The 16,016-nt window shown below is 37.1% G+C and overlaps 3 protein-coding genes across 4 annotated transcripts; 1 reads left to right on the top strand and 2 right to left on the bottom strand.

The window, feature by feature from the left end:
• Positions 1-1,299: 1,299 nt before the first annotated feature.
• Positions 1,300-5,556, bottom strand: LOC103951608 (rab GTPase-activating protein 22). 2 transcript variants are annotated; one of them, XM_009363035.3, is made up of 5 exons: positions 5,155-5,556; positions 3,969-4,104; positions 3,806-3,855; positions 3,141-3,194; positions 1,300-2,998 (listed from the first exon to the last, which is right to left on the bottom strand). In XM_009363035.3, the coding sequence occupies exons 1-5, from the start codon at positions 5,292-5,294 to the stop codon at positions 1,774-1,776; spliced, it is 1,605 nt and encodes a 534-aa protein (XP_009361310.1). In that variant the 5' UTR covers positions 5,295-5,556; the 3' UTR covers positions 1,300-1,773. The 2 variants fall into 2 exon arrangements, with proteins under 2 accessions (XP_009361310.1, XP_009361309.1); XM_009363034.3 differs by having other exon boundaries at positions 4,906-5,298.
• A 4,535-nt stretch (positions 5,557-10,091) lies between these two features.
• LOC103951607 (probable 6-phosphogluconolactonase 2) lies at positions 10,092-12,012 on the bottom strand. Its single transcript, XM_009363033.3, has 3 exons — positions 11,522-12,012; positions 10,841-10,976; positions 10,092-10,743 (listed from the first exon to the last, which is right to left on the bottom strand). Exons 1-3 carry the CDS (start codon positions 11,923-11,925, stop codon positions 10,279-10,281), a joined length of 1,005 nt encoding a protein of 334 aa, XP_009361308.1. The 5' UTR covers positions 11,926-12,012; the 3' UTR covers positions 10,092-10,278.
• Positions 12,013-13,901: 1,889 nt separating this feature from the next.
• LOC103951605 (ubiquitin-60S ribosomal protein L40) lies at positions 13,902-15,952 on the top strand. The gene is made up of 5 exons (XM_009363029.3): positions 13,902-14,093; positions 14,218-14,304; positions 15,039-15,141; positions 15,537-15,603; positions 15,712-15,952. Exons 1-5 carry the CDS (start codon positions 13,991-13,993, stop codon positions 15,736-15,738), a joined length of 387 nt encoding a protein of 128 aa, XP_009361304.1. The 5' UTR covers positions 13,902-13,990; the 3' UTR covers positions 15,739-15,952.
• The last annotated feature ends 64 nt before the right edge of the window (positions 15,953-16,016 follow it).

Raw genomic sequence — 16,016 nt, 5'->3', positions numbered from 1 at the left:
ACCCACATAGTGGGTGCTTTGCTTGAAATTTTCGAAGTGATATAGTTTTACTATTTCACCATTGTTAATTAAATTGTTTTGTTCTGGAATTTTTAATTAGGGAGGGGTATTTTTTGGTATTTTGAATGTTTTACCTCTTTTGCATTCTCACTTTATGTATACTAGTCTTTGGCCACATACGTAAGCGTGTGGCAATTGGCACTTTTAAATTTTTATTTGAAAAAACAAATAATAATATATTTAAAAAATAAAAATAAAGTTAGTAACGGGAGTGGATTTTTTTTTAGGCTTGTTTTATTAACATCTCACATATTATTGAATATACCCCACATACTTAATACACCTCACACTTGCTTTTTTATTTAAAATTTATGTTAATACACCCCACATACTTCACCATAATACCCTCACACCCCACACTTTCAAAATACACACCACATTTTTTTACATACATCCCACATTTCTATATGCACTCTACATTTTCTACTTACACCCGACACTTTTCTACATAAACCCCACCCGTTTCACGTCTTAGGTGCAAATACATATTTTATTTTTTACTTCTGTATAATCACAAAACAATGAAACCAGTTTCAAAAAGGCAGAATTTATGTAGAAAATTGACCAAACTTTGTTCAAGAGATATCAATTTATAGGCATGCCGATGTCATTGAAATCGCTAAAATAATTATAAAAAAATGAAACCTTCGCATCATGTGAAGCTTCAGAAACGTTGATATCATGTTTCGTCAAAAATAATTTTGTTTAATCAATGTGTTTGTAGTTTTATTGATTACGGTTTGTTCTGAAATGGAGAGGGAGAGTGATTTTAAGGGTTGAAGAAAATAAATAATCTTGGGATATATGTAAAAAACGATTTCGGGTGTATTTATTTATTTATTTATTTTTTTAACTTTGTGAGGTCAAAATTATCATTATATGGTAAGGTATATAAGTCATTTGATATCAAATTTTAATGCGAGGTGTATTCAACCTTATATGGGATGCTAATAAAAAAAAACATTTTTTATGAATTTCTTATTTTATTTAAAAATTTAATGGAGAAGGTAATTTTAGGATTACGTATGTTTCACCATTTTCTCCTTCTCCCTTATATATATACACACACACACATAAAGATTCAATGTTTAGTGATATGTCTTTCAATGATGCGACTTTTGTGTGACGTCCAAATATTGGACTTTTGGTTGCGTTGTTTTTCCGGCGAGGTTTTATATATAATTCAATGTTTGGTATGACTTTCCTACTGACCGAATCCATTTTTTAAGGGATCGAAACTTGACGAAACTGGAGCAATCCAAAGGCTCGTATTGCACAAAAGGGATGAAAATAGCCCCAACTAGATCATAATTTACATAACTAACCACCGGAGGAACACTGAACTGCGAGGGCCTATGTGGGAGAGGGGTATTATTTCTAATTGGACAATTTCATGTGTTCCTCATCCAGTATGGGAGTATGGTTACATTAACGGATAAATGGTAAATGCTAATACAGTAGTTTTACCTGCAAATCGTGGAATCGCGCGGTAAGAACAGAGCAGAATACAATGCAGGTAAATCTGAATAATTAATCGTTCGAAAGTTTTGACACCGCCACTTTTAAGCAAGCTTGAAGATAGTCTGGTCGGAGTGAGCTCCCGAAGTGCTTATGTTGTGAAAGGGGAAGGAAGGAATGAGGAATTTGGATGCTCCGAATAACAGGATGCCGAGAATGAACCATAAGAACGAACCATGCTACCGAAATATGCAGTCATGAGAAAGACGTCTCTATCTTGTCATGGAGGTTTACTACCAGGTCATGTGCATCGTCCAGGAGCTTCCATATATCAAGTTGCCCCGAGATGCTATTGCACTCCCGGATAATCTCATCCATGCTGCTGTACTTCTCGATTATCAGCTTCCTCTTCTGCAATACAGAAGCTGCGATGGCAAAGAGTAACAGATCGTCTGTTGGTGGGGCTCGTTGCCTTATCCTGCTCCATGCAGATTTTCCGATACCTGCCCTAATGGCTGCTTGATCGGCCCACATTACCTCCCATAGGCATACTGTCTGTTCGAAAGTCAACTCCCTCCTAAATAGCACAACCACCATCCTATAAACGAAAAAGCAATCCTCCGCCTGGAGCTTCTCCAAGTGCCTGTATAGGTGGGAGTCCTTGCATTTGATAATTTTAGAAACGATACTCAACTGCCTTTGGATCCCTACCTCGTCAAGCCTAAAATTATGTCGAGCCTTCTTCATGAAACCGACAAAACACCAGAAAGCCTCGTGATCCTCTGTTATTACAGCAGCTATAGGAGAAAGCAGGTCACTCATGCCCTGGCAGTAACCAATTTCGGGGTCATAGAGTGCATATGCTTCAAGAATAGCAACTAGTCTAGCAGCATGGAAAATTCTGCAAGGCTCCAAGTGACTGTAATCTTTCAACCCAACAGCCTCAGCCGAACGTGATGCCCTATCCTGTGACACTTCAGCTTGAGATGGGGAGTGCGGAATCCAATCCGAATTAGTTCGTACTGCATCAAGGCGTATGATCCGCTGCCATGTGGCAAAATCCTCACTGTTTAGATTTGATTGGACCTCGGTCCTCAAGGGAGAAGATTCATCCTTGGAAGTCACATCAGGATCATTTTCTTCCCTCCCTTCACATGAGGGGAAAGCCTGAATCACCTCAGGTTCTTCAGAGGAGTCCGAGTCAGACAAGTCAGAGTTTATTGCTTTGGAATCAGCATTTGTGTTTTCTCTTGAACCATCATCATCTCCATCCAACAATGTACTGGAAGGGTCATCTGAGTATTCAACATCTGGTATCTTATCTTCACTAGAAAGGGATTCCCTGGCGCTAACCGCATCCTCGGAGCTGGGAGAACCTGTATCATGGGTGAAGCTACTACTGTCCCCATTCAACTTAGAGCTATCATTTTCGCGCTTTATGAGTCGGCGGCACTGTCTACGGAGTTTCTCATATTCCTTTCTGCAACCAAATATTCGAACAATGCACCATAAAGTTACAACAGCCAATGGATAATAAAAAATATTACTCAAACTGGAAAAAGCTTCAGTCAACTTATGCAATATGAAGCTACAAAAGAACTAGATGAACTTGGCACTATTACCTTTTCTGAGATCGTACTATCTCCCTTTCTTCCTTTGAACTGTTTAATTCATAGCTGTTGAGAGTCAAGACAGAAAAATCCAGTCAACATATGTAAGTATGGTTTTGCACTTCCCGAAACAAAACAACATTTTAATGTATATGCAGAACAGGAATCAGTACGATGGTCATATATGAACATGATAATGGCATTATAAGACATAATCACAGGAATAATTTAAGTTTTGACCAAGGTATACTTGCAGATTTTATTTCCAAAACTCATGCTATCAATTCAGAAGGAATCGCATTACTCTTCTTACATGGAGGAAAAAAAAAAGGCAACACTTTTCTGAAACTTTGACTCCACATTGATTATGCAGCGGAGTGTTCAAAAGCAGAAATGCCAGGTCTAATGCCTAAAATGAGCTTCTCTAACCAGACCTAAATAAAAGCTCATATATCTTGCAGTCAGTATGTTTGATTTGGACCTAATGACATGTCTCGAAGCAATGACTCAGACTAATAGGAGAGAAAGAGCATACAATCCTCTGCCAGGAATGATACACCAAAACACCTGATGTTGGAAGCCAAAATATCACATAACAAGTTCTTCTCGGAGATACAAGGTATTAATGTAGCAATGTTTCAGTTAAAAACTTAAAAAGAGGTGTTGAGCATGCTTACACTCCAAGGAGAAATGGCCAAACTTCTGCCCTAATACTTGGATCAACACCCTGCATTCACAAAATTTTAAGATGAATAATGTCAATGATGGAAGTTGGAACCATGAATAGATGTTACGGCGTTTTGATAGCAAATATATAACACGAAAGTGACAGAAACTCACTCCACTGCGAACTTTCTTCACCAACTTAACTCCACCATCACGAAGCTTTCCATCTGGTGTAAAGAATAGCCTCCATTGCTGAGCTGAAAGGGCATGTTTTCTTTTCCTGCGGGACCAAGGTGACTTAAGGCGAACCCTGAAAATAAAACAATAAGTGCAATTAGTAATGGTAAGATTAAGGAAGCATCAGCTATACGAAAAATATCAATGTATGAATGATTGAAAATGTCAGGCCAATAAAAACATCTCAAAGTTTGAACCTTTCATATAAAAGAAAGGGTCTGGCAGTAAACGAAAACCAAATTAGAACGCTTGAAAAGTCCGGATATTCTAAATAAGCATGCACTCGAAGGGCCAAGTCAAAGCAAATTATCAACAAGGATTAAAGTTAAACTACAGATAAATGCAATAGCTTTGCAGCTTAATTAATTGACTTTGAATATCCAAAACATTTCAATCCATCTAACTGTTGAGAAGATTAGTAAAAGCTAACATCGATTCGGGTTTATCAATCTTTGACTTATTAAACCACAGCATTGTTGCTCAATGGCAGCTTCATATACAAAATTCAAAAACTTACAATATTAAAATATAAAAATCCTAACTTTACTAGAACCACAACACAAAAACAACATAAATCATCCAGAAGCAAATCGATGCGCAAAAGAAACAACCAATGCGGCTTGCCCAATACATCGAACCCACAATTTTTTAAGCAACTGAAAGAGTAACAATTTCCAAGGAGGACCAAAATGCGAATGAAGAAGGTGACCCGAAAGAAGGGATCGAAGCGAAAACGCCATTAAAACAGTGGAACTGAGCTAAAATTGGTACTAAAAACATGAACTTGAAGCTTCCCGAGATCGGGATCTAATAGCTGAAATTACCGAAAACAAAAGCTTTAGAGAGAGAGAGAGAGAGAGAGAGAGAGACTCACCGATCAGAGGAAGAACAATAAGCTGGTGAGGAAGAGGACACGATTAACAGAACCGAACGCAAATAAATCCACGAAGACGACGAAGACGACGACAGCGAAGACGAAGAATGAGATGAATTCGAGCTTGAAGGTGACGAGGAAGTCTGAGTTCGTCGTAGAGCTCTCATCTATCAGTGAATTTTTGTTCTAGGGTTTGCGTTCTTCAAGAAATTTCAGAGCTTTTTTGAGAAATTTCAAAGCTTTGTTTACCTAGTGGCAGTGCAGAACACGGCCACGACCACCGCGAGCCCAGCCAAGGCCGTGACGCCGACGGCAACGTACGACGGTGCCGCCGACCATAACCCGCCTCCGCCGGAGATGAAGGCGTTCCCGGAACCGGAGGGGATCATGTGAGTAGGGTTGTAAACGACAGAAATGCCCTTGTGATCTGCTGCATCTGGTGGGAGAGCAAGAGCAGGAGGAGGTTGGGATTAATTGGGAATTAAAATTTAATAATTTTACTCCCAATTGAAGAACTGCAAGAGTGAATGAATGAATTGAATGGCAAAGGCAACTGCTTTGATTTGCTTTTTGCTTTCTTTTACTTTGGAAGTCGTCTTCTTTGTCTCTCTCTCTCTCACTAGGGACTGAGTCTATCTCTCTCTAGAGTCTAGAGAGTAGGAGAGTAGACCCCATTTTTATAAAGAGTGAGAAAGAGCGTCAAGTGGAAGGTTGAAAAAAAAAAAAGTGTGAAAACATAAAATCAAAATCGAATAAATCTAATGGAAATGATTTAAAAATTTTGAATTTTAACAATAACGATAAAATAAAAGGTAAAATAAATAATATCAATATTGATTTTTTAGTGTAAAAATATGATTTTTCTCTTTGTAATATTTATTATTAATTAAAACGTGTTATATTTACGACAATCAAAGTTAAGAAGGATTAAGTTTATTAACATGTGTCGATTAATTATAAAAGTTATAGAGAGATCATACATAAAATGAATACGAAAAATTTTGAACTCGAAAGTCGTAACCACAATCCCTAATTTTCTATTAGCCCACTAATTCTAGGTCAAGCATTTCCTAATTTTATTGTTTAACCAGGATATTGTATACTGATGTCAAACTTTTATGTTTGTTAAATGTATTATGTTTCTTTGCACTTTATTATATGTAGGGATTATATGACTAATCAGCCAAATCATGTGAGATGGGCAATTAGTCAATTAGATGCATGATATTGCTTCTTTCTTAATTAATAGGAAATGAATGATATATGCACTTTGATTTTCTTCTTTTTTTAGTTTATTTAATTCAACATCCAGATAAAACAAGATAGTGTAAAAAGAGAAAATGAGCGCATATGTCATTTTCTTAGTTAATTGTTTGTTTGAACCGCTTCTTGAATAACTAAATGCGTTTGTTTGACCAAAAAACGCTTACACATAATGATATACATTTAGGACCTGGCTTATTTGCCCTCCCAGTTCCCATACATTCTCATCCCCTCCTATTTTGTACGGTCACGGTTAAGTCACATCAACATTTTATATTGATTTTTTTATAGAGATAATAAGACAAAAATCAATAATGATATAAAATATTGACGTGACTTAACCGTGACCGTACAAATAGGAAGGAATGAGAGTATATGAGAACTGGGAGGGCAGAAAAGCTAGGTCCATACAATTATCTCCTATTGTTTGGAGTTTGGAGAAAAAGGAAAATTGAAAATCAGAGCTTTTATGCAGATTGAGGGATGTGTGAAGTTTGGTAGGTTTAATAGAGCCTTGATTTTAGTTGGCAAGTTCACCAAACTCCAATGTCATTTCTCATTGAGTGCTTGCTTCTTGCCTCCTCCTCTACGGATTTGGATCTCATCCAGATTCAAATTGTGGGAATTTTAGGGATTTTTACATCCTAGTCGTCTATCGTACGTCATGTAACTATGCATCATTTTGAATTTTTTTATTTAAAATTAAACAAAAATAATACTCAACAAAAAATAACTGTAAGATGAACGATCATGATATAAGGATTCTAAGATTTTCACAAAGATCCTCATCCCTCCTCTTCTTCCTCCATAATTACACTAATACAACTACTCCCTTTAATTACTTGACCTCCTGAGCAATCAGCATGCTTAACTTATTAATACTACTTTCATGCTAAAATAAATAATTAATTAACTTTGTGAGAGGTTATAATACTTCAAAATTGTGAAAACTCTGTCATGTAAAATCCTTAGCCCTAATTAAACAGATGAATGATCTTTGAATTGGACCTAAGAACTCTAACTAGTGGGGTATTCAATACCCTTGAGTACTGTATATTTTTCTCTAACTTTAGCACAATTGCTTTTTCCTTAAACATATTTAAAAAGGGTCTAATCCAGTTTGACTGGGTTGATTAGGCATGATTAATTTCTTAAATTAACGATTAAGACATAGTGGTGTGACACTTTACTTAATTAATCATCATGTTATGCGCATTTAGATAGAGAGAGCTCTCAAAATCTGCCCTACTAATTTTGTTGTTTGTGCAAACTTTGGCAAATTGTTAACTAACAAGAAAAGTCATTTAACAAGAAAAGTGATTATCAACACGCCTTATAGTCAACAAAATCGGCCCAAGTGCTTTTGACTTGGTAAAAGAATGCTGTATTTTTGTTCACCATCTTAAAATGGTGTTAATGCTCACAACACTATTTATTTGATGAATTTAAATTTGAGAATTCTATGTATTTACTACATAAATTTTGAAATTTTAATTTATCTAACAATGATAAATAGAATAGTAATCATCATTATCATCATCACCTGCGGATGATGAACAAAAATATTCCTGTGAAAGAAAAGAAAATATCTTCTTTTTCTCCTTTTACTATCCTTTATATAATTAGTGCTATTTTTCTATTTCTTTTCTTCTTACAATAACTCTTTTTCTACTTTTTTATGTGATAATATACAAGTTACATAAAAAAAAAAAAAAAACGGATGCAAAATGATGATCTTACGCAGGGGGTCGGGCCCTTTGGAAGTTTTATGGCCTACACTTTGAACTCTTTTTCTATCACCTATCATTATCGTGAAAGAGATCGTAAATCATTTTGTTCGAGACGCGAAACGAGGAAAATATTTTAATTGGAATCGACGTGTAACGTGAAGAGAAAGATATAACGTGAAATGTAAAGAAATATCCGATTAACAGGAAAAACCCTTCAAAGTGTGGCCATGGGACAACCGGTTCATACCTGCTGATGTAGAATATGCAGGTTCCATCAATCTGCTGTTTCTTAAAGCATGCATCATATGGGGTTGCACAGTCTTATTAAAAGTCGTACCAACATGTAAATAGAGGAAAATGCTTGTTTGTCCTCTCATTTATGGTGTTCTTTCATGTTCTTTTGTTTATGTGGTCACATTTAAATCACATCAACATTTTATATTACAATTTATTTTTATCTTATTATCTCTATAAAAAACAATATAAAATGTTTAACGTGGCTTAACCGTGACCACACAAAACAAGAGGGTACGGAAGGGTATCAGAAGTGGGAGGGCAGACAATCCTTATCCGTAAATAGATGGTATCCAAATATAATGAATCTTTTTTAATAAGAACGACTAATCATCCAGTCAGTCGGACTTTCTGCAAAGTTTTTCTCCTCCTTCAGAACTTATTCAACAGCTAATATACATAATCACAATGGTTTTATACTTGAAAGTGTGCTCTTCTTGGTTTGGAGGATCAATGAGCTTTTTTTGTGCTTAGTAGATCCCAACACCAACACCAAAGCCAAAGAGAGAAAACTAGTTATTTTAGACTACCGTTTGTGCCATGTTAACATGAACATGAGCAAAAGCTCTGTTTCTGGTTTAATAACATATATTAGTTATCTTCTTGAAGAATGTGAGTTTTGGCGCAACCGAAATGTTATTTCATAAAATATAATAGTTATCTTCTTGGAGGGGACGAGTCTTGACGTAACTGAAATATTGTTTTTTTAATTGTAACCGAAAGATCATCAGTTCGAGTTGTGAAAACAATATATTTGCAAAATAAAAATAAAACTACGTACGATAAACATTTTTCCCTCGATCTTGCAAAGAAAGAAGTCTTGTTAGCTTGGGTCATCCTTTAGTTATCTTTCTTGGGCGAATTGCATCTGTCCATTCCATTGCTTGAAAGATTTGATTGGGAGTAAATAAAGACGAAATCTTTGAGGACTTGAATGCAAAGTTTAGAAACCCAAGTCAGTTTTTGGTTGGACGGAAATGGAAAGATACAAAAGTTTACACTTTCATCGAACTTATTAATTACGTCACTCGTATGAACGAACACCATACAATGTACATACTCGATTAAACTAAACAAAATTAAGCAAGTGGATGATTGTTTGCAAGGAGTACAAATCCTCCCCAGATCTAAAAAAAGGGAGCCAAATGATCAAATAATCCGAACCATTGAAATTTCATATAACGGCAACAATTATTATAACTTTTAGAGGAACCCCTTATTTATAGCCTTTTGATCAAATTTCAACGGTCTGAATCATTTAATCTTTAGTCTTCATTTTTTCATATCCGGAGAGGATCTGTACTCGTCTACAAGGACAAGGAGGGAGGGTGCTCCTTCCTAGTCATGTGCTCAAACTCAGGCATTGGTTTCATAAATTTCTATAGATTTGCTTAAACAAGCAAACAACCCGCTGATACTTGCATTGATAAGAGCACTTTCACCCAACTAAGGCAATAATTGTCCGTCAATTGGGCAAGGACAATTAACAAAACAATTTTTACCTTAATAAATAATAATTGTTTAAGTGCATCTCTATCCATTTCTATCCCGTAAATGAATTGCCCAGGCAATTGGCATTAAAAAATTATTAAAAATAATATTACTTTAATTTCAGATAAGACTTTTAACTAATTTTGTCACGTCACGTGTTATTATCCGAAATTACAATCCGCCATGTTCTCTGCTTCCTTCCATTGTAGCCCGACTGATTGGGCTTGGGGTGGAGAGGATTTTGCGGGTTTTGGGGATTCAAACACCCAATTGCCTTGATTCTTGAGATTTAGGAAAACTTTCATGCAACCGCAACTGGAATAAAAACGTTATAGCTCATTTTCATGAGAGAAATTTTAATAGAGTTGTTTGATTATTCAACCATGCATCCCCTTGAGGCGAAACAAAGAACACAATCATTTGTAATTTATTGAAATATGGTTGTTAAGCAACCCGCAAAGAAGGTTGTGTAAGCAGTGAATCACAGTGATTCCTGCCCAAATTAAAGAACACAAACAGGTTAACATCGACATGTATATAGTAAAAAACATCGGATGCAAGTGCAACGAATTGCAAAGCCATCGACATTCTGCTCCTACAGCTTGGAAGCTGCGCCCTGGTCTAAAAACCAAGTTAACTCGTCTTCGGCTGCAAGCGACTGAACAGGCAAAGTATCAGGATGCTGACTATTTCCTAGCGCTCTCTGCACGGCATCAGCTTTATCATCACCTGTCACCACCATTGCATTATATGCAGCGGAGTTGATCACCGGGAAGGTAAATGTAATCCTCTCTGGAGGTGGTTTTGGTGAGTCCGTAATGTGAGTCACCCATTTCGTCTTCTCGTTGCAAAGCGGATGGCCAGGGAATAGAGAAGCAAGATGTCCATCTGGCCCCATACCCAGAAGCATGAGATCAAACTTTGGAAATCCAGTAGCTTTTGAAGTGGCAATCACATTGCGCTCAACCAAATGTTTAAGACAGGTTTCGTAATCCTCAGCTGCTCCCTCGGCTGGAAGTGCGTCGTTAATGGCGTAAACCTGGCCAGGAGGAATCGGTACCTACCAAAATCCAAAATCCAAACTCATGGCTCTGACACGCAACATAGCAATTTAGTGCTTGAACGCAACAATCAGAAGAACGCATACAAAATTGTACCTTGCAGAGTAAACCTTCAAGAGCAAGTTTATAGTTACTGTCGGCGTGATCTCTTTTCACCACTCTCTCATCCACCCAGAACACATGCCATTTCTCCCATTCCACCATATACTTATACGGCTCTTCCGCTAATTTCCTGTAAATCCAAACGTACAAAATACCCACAAACATAAAAAAGGAGTAAACAAAACAATCAAACATGCTATCGGACAACCAAAAACGCTTCTAAACAGGCAGAAAAAACTAAAAGCACATACTTTTCGAGCAAGCACTTGAATTAACAAAGAATTCTGCACGTTTATATAGCAGAAGTGCTTAATTAACATACAGCAGGCGCAAAAGCACGTACTTTTCGAGTAAGCACGTGAATTAATAAATATTTCTACATGTATATGATAAAATCACTCCCGAGTTCTAACAAAAGTGTTTGCAACAAAAGCACGTACTTTTCCAGAAAGCATTTGCATTAACAAAAAAATTGTGCATGTTTATGGTAAAATCACTCCTATCAGAAGTGCTTACAACAAAAGCAGGCCCAACAGCACATACTTTTCGAGTAAACACTTGAAGAATTAGTAAACATTTCTACATGTTCATGATAAAAGCTTATACATAAGCAGAAACAAAGCAATCCGAAATTATTAAAAAAGAGAAACGCTTGAGGATGGTTTTGTTTCTGACCTGAGCGTGTAAATGAGAGAGCCGCCGGACAAAACGACGGTGAAAGCTCCTCTCTCCTTCACAAACTTGGCCGAGAGGTCGGCAGTGTACTTCGCCAGACGCACCGCCACTTCCTCCTCCGTCTGAAACTTCTCCACCTTCTTCTGACACTGACCCGCCATCTCTGCTGATGCAGATGATGCGGAAACTGGGTTCTTGAAATTCAAGCGAACGGGTTTAATCGAGAGGGATAGAGATATTGGTGACGATCGGAGTGAGATTCCCGGCGCGCGAGATGTGCGCAATGAGGAGAGAGTCGTGCGGAGTGAGAGGGAAAGACGGGTCGGGGAGCATATGGAGGCCATGCGCACTGCGCACCCGGGCTTACTGGCTGAGAAAACGGCAGACCGGGCCCCGAAAGTCATACGGTCAGTGAAGAAGTTCGGTAACGTTAGGGCGTGCGGTAGGCGGGAGTTTGTCGGTAACTGTTTAACTGAATTTGGCGTAAACCGAATGAACTCGTGGGTATAAATTAGGGCCCGTTGGATACTTTTCGTAGGAAGTACTTCATTTAGAAAATGCTTTTGTTGGAATCACTTTTTCTTTTTAAAGGATGCCGAAAATATGCTACTACATTAACCGATCCCGCCGGTGTGAGAAGCTTGTAATTCAATTGTTAATGCGGTTATAGGATTTTTATTGTCACATCCCGGTCTAGGATGGATCACTTTCCGGACTCGTTCCACCATCGTAGCACGATATTGTCCGTTTTGAGCCCCGACCACGCTTTCACAGTTTTGTTTCTGGGAACTCACACGAGAACTTTCCGATGGATCACCCATCCTGGGAATGCTCTTGCGCGCTACTCGCTTAACTTCGGAGTTCCCATGGAACCCAAAGCCAGTGAGCTCCCAAAAGGGCTCGTGGTAGGTAGGGATGAGAATATACATTTAAGGATCACTCCCCTGGGTGATGTGGGATGTCACATTTATGGTGTTTCAAAGTATGAGATCTTTAGAGTTTTTTAATTATTAAATTTTTGTTAACAACTATGAAAATTAAGATTAAACGGTTAAGATATTCGTAATATTCTATAATTTAAAATTTTGTATGTTTGTTCATGCACAAAGTTTTATTTTTCCACACTCTATCGCTTAAAAAGAAGCAATATGATACGATACATGTGAATATGAGTTAGTGTTATTTGAAATTGGTTTTGTAAGAAGATCTTAACCTTATATACATTTTTAGAGCTATTTTTTATTATAAGCATGTTGAATACAACACACATTCACCTAGAAAGCATTTTTCTACTTTCTGTGAGTCTTCTCTGTCCCTAAAAGGAGTAGATAACCGCAATGTTCTAAAAATTGGCCTAAGCGGTGCCTAGGGGCTAGGCGGTGAAGGCTCACCCCGATTTTGGGCAAATCATTTCGAAAAATCGGTCTAGAGCTAGGCGGTTTTTTTTATATATTTTTATTAATTGTGTGCTTTTTTCTTCTTTGGTTTCATGGTGGTATACTTATGGAAATGATGTACCTAATTTGCAAATGATGGATTTACTACAAGTTCATCCAATAGTGAAACGAATTGGAGCACTTTTGAGGGGATACATACAAAGAAAAGAAATAAACTAGATACAACAAGGTTAAATAATTTAGTCTATGTCCTATCCAATGCAAGGATCATGATTCATGAACAAGAAGAATTTAGTTTATCATCCAAATCCTCCTCATTATGATTACATGCTTACTGTTTTTTAAATATTGAACTTTTTGGATGTATATAATTTGTGTATTCTTTCACTTCTATTTTTTGCATTTTATCATTCTTTTATTATCCATAAAAGTATAGTTTTTTTGGGTGTAAATAGACACTTATTTACAAGATATATAATAAATTTACATAAATCCGTCTAGGCCACCTAAGCGTTTGTCTAGTCGCCTAGGCGTTAGGCCCCTGTCCGCTGCCCGGCTAGTGCTTGACGATTTTTAGAACCTTTGATAACCGTAACTTGCCACTAGTTGTCCCCCTTTAAAAAAAAAAATTACAAAAAAAAAAAAAAAAAACCCTTTCATCGGCCAAACTAGGTCAAAACTACTTTCAAAATACTTCTCCTAAATTGTGACATAAGCCCTTTTGTTCAGCTCGTTATTACTTCCCGCCAAATTGAAGAGGATTTATAAGTGTTTTTCAATAAGTGATTAATTTTTATTTTAAATTTTTAAATTTTTTTTTACATGTTTATGATAAAAGCAATTTTACCATAAGCTCTTTCGTATAAGTAAAGCAAAACCATGCTTTAATCATTTTGGGTCGAGGCCCACTTTTTAAAATCATTTTGTTCTTCATAATTTTTTGGTGAAAAGCCCATCAACCAGCAAAACCCTAGTATAAACCACCGAAGAGCAAAACAGCCTCGTCGCCGCCGAGAGATATACACACAGAGACTGCGGGAGAGGAAGAGAGAGAGAGAGAGAGCCGGAGAAGATGCAGATCTTCGTGAAAACCCTAACAGGGAAGACTATCACCCTCGAGGTGGAGTCCAGCGACACCATCGACAACGTCAAGGCCAAGATCCAGGACAAGGAAGGTAACACGTCCACCCGTAATCTAATCTCTCAGATTTTTCCAGCGATCGAGTTTCGTGCTCGAATTCAAAGTAGTACGATTTGGACGGTGATGATTTCGCCGGCTAAATGTTTTCAGTTGTGTAGGTATTCCCCCGGATCAGCAGAGGCTCATTTTTGCCGGGAAGCAGCTTGAGGATGGCCGTACTCTCGCCGACTACAACATCCAGAAAGGTTAGCATTTTCGTATCCCTTGTTTGGTTGCTCAGAAACTGCTGGGTATGTTTGGTTGTGAATAATTGAATTTAAGGAAATTTAACTAAAAATCATATTTTTACGTTAAAAATTAATCTTGGTACTATTTACACCATCCTTTATTTTGTCATTCTAGTTAAAAATCAAAGCTTTTAAGCGTTTTTCAGTAGTTTTCCTTTGAATTTAGGGGGTTTTAAGTAAACACTCCCGGTATTGTAAATTTTTAACGAAAAATCACATCACATTTGTATTTTTCTTTGATACTATTTAGTATTTACTACCCTTTTATTTGTCATTTTTCATTAAAGCTAAAGTTTTTTTTTATTTTTCGTTAGTTTTCCTTTGAATTTAATCTTAAAATGTCAATGTTTATATATATAGAGTATAAATTTGGAAAATGATTTTTCGGACTGTTTTCGGTTGCTATGCGGTTATGTTTGGATCATTTCACCTTCAGAAGTTTAGTAGCCAAATCTGTAGATTTCATCGAGGGAATTATGTTTCCTGTTGCTATGTGATTACGGTCATAAGTTTAGTGCCCAATTGACAGTAGCCATAGTTGAAGGGCTCGAGGCCGGTTTTGGACCCACTGATGGCCTAATTTATTCATGCCGTTGGCACTTTTTTTGTGTATGTTAATACTTGTGCATCTGTGCTTGCTGTTTATTTATGTTTTGTTTGTTGAAAGTTTATTTTGATCTGATTTTTCTCAGAATCAACTCTGCATTTGGTTCTGAGGCTTCGTGGTGGGATTATTGAGCCGTCTCTCATGGCATTGGCTAGGAAATACAACCAGGAAAAGATGATCTGCCGCAAGTAAGTTCCCACTTTACTGTTTCTCGTAGAAGAACTGATTAAGCTTTTCTTATATAGATTTACTTCGGTTCTCTAGTTATATTCCTAATGTTTAAACATACTGCGCTACTTTGACTTTGTTGGATGCTAGCATCTTCACTTTTGATCTCATATAACTCTTTCGAGACAAAATCTATGTGTTCTTTTATGTAAAGGGATTTGGATTTAGAAAAGAGAATGTGGATGAGTACTAACATAGTTACATTGCCAAATCCCAATGTCATATTGGATTTAGTTTAAGAAGACCGAAACCATTCGTCTGACTTGATTGAGTGTGTAACTTTCTTTAGTTTGAGAGTTCTTTTGCTTTTCTTTGATTCTCATTGTATCTCACATATATAAATGCTCGTGAACAGGTGCTATGCCCGCCTGCACCCCCGTGCAGTGAACTGCAGGAAGAAGAAGTGTGGACACAGCAACCAGGTACTTCATATAGCTGATTGAATATCGATGGTTGTTTGATCCTGCTACCTTCTCAACCTTTACCGTTTTAGTTTTGTTCTTTATTCGTGTTATCTTTTATTAATGCAGCTGAGGCCAAAGAAGAAGATCAAGTAGACTGGGAATCGAGACAGCGGAACGTCAAGTCTTTTCCGGTCATTTAGGTCTTTGGCCGTTTCTTTTAAAACTTTGTTAGAACTTATTATGAGAAATGGCTTTCATTAAGTTTGAATCTCTCTATATCGAGTCGTTGACATGGCTAATGCATACTTTGATTTTTGTTTGTTGAATGAAAGATGGATTAGTGTATGAAAACTATTTTCCCTTCCAATGTTTTTTGTGTTATTCATAATCTCCGATTCTACTCAAGACAACGGTGCCAAGAATCGGATGGA

This window comes from the organism of the source record quoted next, unplaced genomic scaffold (genome assembly GCF_019419815.1).
Source record: "Pyrus x bretschneideri cultivar Hongxiangsu unplaced genomic scaffold, Pyrus_bretschneideri_v1 Contig4, whole genome shotgun sequence".
Classification (NCBI taxonomy): Eukaryota; Viridiplantae; Streptophyta; class Magnoliopsida; order Rosales; family Rosaceae; genus Pyrus; species Pyrus x bretschneideri.
Note: the sequence above shows the minus strand (reverse complement) of the source record. Positions and strands in the feature narration are given on the sequence as shown.